Source organism: Papilio xuthus, unplaced genomic scaffold (assembly GCF_000836235.2).
Source record: "Papilio xuthus unplaced genomic scaffold, Pxut_1.1 DF826923.1, whole genome shotgun sequence".
In the NCBI taxonomy this organism is placed as follows: domain Eukaryota; kingdom Metazoa; phylum Arthropoda; class Insecta; order Lepidoptera; family Papilionidae; genus Papilio; species Papilio xuthus.
In genome coordinates this window covers 864,556-869,035 of record NW_013531726.1, presented here as the reverse complement: position 1 = coordinate 869,035, position 4,480 = coordinate 864,556, and the positions used below count along the sequence as shown (strand labels likewise).

Below are 4,480 nucleotides of genomic sequence, written 5' to 3'. Positions count from 1 at the left end.
CGTGATGCAACCTGCACATATATACGGGAAGAAGTTCAAAGATATGTGTGAAGTCAACCCGCACTGGGCCAGCGTGACTATGGCCTAATCACTTGTAACTTAGGGTAGGCACGAGCCCCTTCGTGGGGACGTGTAATGAGCTGATGATGAAGATATCATAAAAGGTTTATACTACCTGATTCTTATCAATTTTGAGACATGTCGTAACTTACGAAAGGTTACGAATATAATTAAAAAATCTTTCTTACTTGTTTAGTGTTCCTTAAATATATTAGTATTACCATAAATACCCAAAAAACTCAATTAAAGACTAGCCTAAATGGCATACAGATTCATAAACAGCGCGCGTCGCCGACCTTTTGTTCTTTCATCATCAGGTGGTCGCAGCCTGTTTGTCATAATCGCCATAATTTTCAAAATGGCGGAGCAAATCAGTTGACATTAACAAGAATCAAGGCAGTCGGAACATATGTGAACTGTCGTTTTGACAGTGTCATATTTTGACCAATGAGGACAGCAGCAGCTGCGGCAGAGGCGCAGCAGCTGCGCAGTTTAATATTGCCATTTTCATAATTCCGAAATTCCGTAAAAATGTCACACGTGTTGTTATGGTGATAGAGTTGCAACATGGCCGACTTTGGCTTCTATACCGATTAAAAAAACACATATTTTACTTTTTAAATTGCATTTATTTAAAAAAATAAATTATACATTCACAATTACAATTTAAATTATTCTTTAATTAAAATCTAAAATAATTGGGTCTGGTGATGGTAAGGGACTCTTAATTATCAGACCCTAATTTAATATCTACAAGAACCTATACTGACTTGAAGTTATGTACATTTAAAATAGGCAGAGGAGGGAACAAAAGGATATATTGTTCCTCTCTATGCCAACTCCTGTCCAAAGTACTCCTCCTAGTACTCTCTATTCATCCAAAAACGGATCTAGTAGTACTAGAATTAGATAGGAACTGCTAAATAATTCAAATATTACTAACAATATTTATTTTATTTAATAAAACCTAAGTTTCACAGTTTTTCTAATATATACTTGGACTAGCATCATTTTTGCGACAAAATATATCAGTGGGTTTTCAATCATATTGTCATCTCTCACATTCACCTTGATAAAACTAAGACAACAATATGGGCTACGCCTTAAAGCAGTCGTAAGATTTATCTCCGTACAATGTTTAATGGTATTCCTCCTATGGGGACACAAAATATTAAATTGGGGTCATATTTCAACTCCAAAGGCGTGTTCTTTGAAGGCTCCACGCGGAATTTTGACAAAAACATCACCGTGCACACTTGAGACTGCCATTTAGCGAACCGCATACCTGAAATTATAAATTAACATCATCAAAATCATGACACACAAGATAATAATATCAACCATTATACTGTATTTGGATTACAAAAAACACATTTAAAGACTATACAAGAATTTCATCACAGTATTAATAAAACTAAATCAAGTTCCCAATGCATCATTCAGATAATGACCAACTAAACGTAGACTAAAATAAAATTCTAAACTCAATTGGTATATGTCCTTGTTTTACCAAATAATATTAAAAAGAAATACGCACCTAAGCAGTTTCTAGGACCGGTGCCAAATGGTAAATAAGCACACGGATGTCTTTTTCCAACATTTTCGGGAGTAAATCTTTCGGGATCAAATTTTTCGGGGTTCGGATAATATTTAGGATCGCGATGAATCCCATATGCAGAGATAATTACAGTGTCTCCTTTGTGAAGAGTGATATTAGTGCCCGCAATTTTATAGTCACTTTGTGCGTTACGATGCAAAAGATCAGCAACTGGATATTTTCTTAAAGTTTCATCAAATACTTGACTATAATATGTCATCTCATGTAGAGCGTCGTATGTTAATTCACCATTATATCGTTCAAGAACCTCGTCTATTTCCTTAACAAGTCTATCTTGTATATCTGGATTCTTTGCCAATTCGTAAAACATGTGTGTCAAAGTTAAAGAGCTGCTTTCATACCCAGCCCCGTAAAATGTAAAAGCCTGCGCTGCGATAATACTGTCAGTCAGTTCAATAGATTTAACATCTTCGTTTTCATTTTTTCGCGCCGCTTCTATTACTTTCTGTTGTCTCAATTCTAATATTAAATCCATGAAATCTTTTCTATTTGTTGGCATACCGTTTCTTTGTTCGATGACACTTTTTATAAGATTTTGGAAAAATTTACTTAAAACACTTGAAAATAATGAACCGCCAAACTTTTTCAATATTCCAGGATACATCATATCTAATTCGATTCCATATCTTGCTACTGATAATATTTTATTTATTCTTCCCAATGTTTCGAACATGTTTTCATCTAAGTCAATTCCAAACACACAAGCTCCAATGGAAGCCATGGTAAACTTTTCAACCAGAGATTTTATAGGTTGTTCTGTTTGGATGTTAGTAATCTCTTCGAGATGTTTAACAAACTTCTCACCGCGGTTGGTTATTAAATGCAACATATTCTTGAGTTTTCCTGACGTGAATAGAGGTGTAAATCGATGTCTTAGAACTCTCCATCTGTCACCGTCTGCATGAAAGATATTAGCACCGAGACCCTCTTCACTGAATTCGACTCCTCTATCCACAAACAATTCAAAATCTTTAACAAGCACGTCCTTTATAATATCTAAATCTTTCAACATGAGACACGGTGTCGTCATCCTGTACATTCCAACGACCTTTTCATTAGGATACGCTGCGTATATATCTTTGTAAACCATTATCAAATGCTTTCGTCTTATTACGGAATCCATAATATTGCCAAAGAACACTACCGGTTTGGGACCAGCAACATTTTTATTCTTCCAGAAGTTGAAATTTCTTGTAAAGTAAAGATACAGAAAAACAACCAAAGTTAAGGGAATAAGGTAAAAATACATCTTGTTGATATCCAAAACTGGTCACAAAGAACGTAATAATGATAATTTACGCACTAAATATATTTATACTCATAAAGTGATAAAGTGTACTCAAGTAATTTATCGGTACACTGAAAATTATTATTGAGCAATTGTTAAGCAGAGATAACAATTATCAAATCAACCGGATACAATCTGATATATTTATCAATCGTCGGGCTTTGAACAGTACTCAAATAAACCAAGATTAAAGATTTAATTTTAGGTGTCATCTTGCATAATATTTTGTAACTTTCTGTCAATTTTAGGGACTCTCAAGTCACTTCATACTTCTTCATAAGACATTCCTATATTACTTAAGACATTATTAGCTAGAATCAATAAGCGCAAAGGACGTGCTTTCGTTACAAAGTCCAGTGTCAGAATTAATAGTGAGGGACATAAACGTCGACTTAGTAAGGCTAGTGTTAGGTCAATACACTGCCACATTTTCGGATTTTCTTCCCAACAGTTATTAGATCCTAAGTCTATATATTGCAATCGAGAACCTACAAAGCATCACTTAACAACGACGCGCAAATATAAGGACAAACAGAATGTGTTTGGAGAGAAAGAATTAACTAACACTGGAAGAGCTCGTCAAATATTTGGTACGGGTTTATACATTGGCCTACATCGCACCCAAGAAATATTTTACTATCGCAAGAACATTATAATCTATACCTAATCTACAAAAAAAAAATTTCCTTAAATTATTTAACTACCTAATCTTGATGTTAAAATCCGATTAACTAATGATAATTAATTTAATATCCATCAAAATTAGCATTCCATTATCAAAATTTTATATATTTCAAAATTTTGATGGATGGATGGATGTTTGTTAGAAGGTATCTCCAGAACGGCTGAACTGAATTGGCATATATGTAGTTAGGAAGAACACAGGCTACTAATTAAGATTTTTGTTTTGTTTCGCGTATTTCAGACAACCTACTCAATTGTGTCACCTACATGCAATCCATCCATCTATTTCTAGACAAGCCCTTATCCGATGTTCCATATATAAAAAAAACTATATAATACGATGCTGCAAAGATGAGTTACTAAAATGTATTCGTGAATTTTAGCTCAATAAAATGAGGCTTTATTAAAATTAACATTATAATCTTGTGGGCGTAAACTATGTATGTATCCCGATGTCACTTGCCAAATGTACTGTGACTTTATATTTTTAATTTGTATTCTGGTAGGGACTGGATGAGAGTTTTACTACATTCTTTAAAATTAATTATGATGAGACGGGTTAACGTTTGCTATTCCCAGCAAGAACGGTGCAAGTTCATAGCTTTAGTAATTTAAAGCAAGTTGCACGCTTGATGCTTGTCTTTATCCTGCTATGATTAAAAGCGGTAAATTAAATCTCTAGGAGCAAATACGACACGCGACAATGTTACGATGTCACAGTGTAGATATGTCAGATATCTCAAGAAAAAAAATCGACATTAAATCTTTGCAAAGTTTATAGCTATCTTATAAAAAATAACATGAGCTTAAATTATACTTTTATAACACGT

General features: G+C 33.9%; 1 protein-coding gene across 1 annotated transcript; it reads right to left on the bottom strand.

Moving 5' to 3' along the window:
- Positions 1-719: 719 nt before the first annotated feature.
- LOC106122606 (cytochrome P450 6B5-like) lies at positions 720-2,953 on the bottom strand. Its single transcript, XM_013318675.1, has 2 exons — positions 1,598-2,953; positions 720-1,345 (listed from the first exon to the last, which is right to left on the bottom strand). The coding sequence occupies exons 1-2, from the start codon at positions 2,925-2,927 to the stop codon at positions 1,182-1,184; spliced, it is 1,494 nt and encodes a 497-aa protein (XP_013174129.1). The 5' UTR covers positions 2,928-2,953; the 3' UTR covers positions 720-1,181.
- Between the last annotated feature and the right edge of the window lie 1,527 nt (positions 2,954-4,480).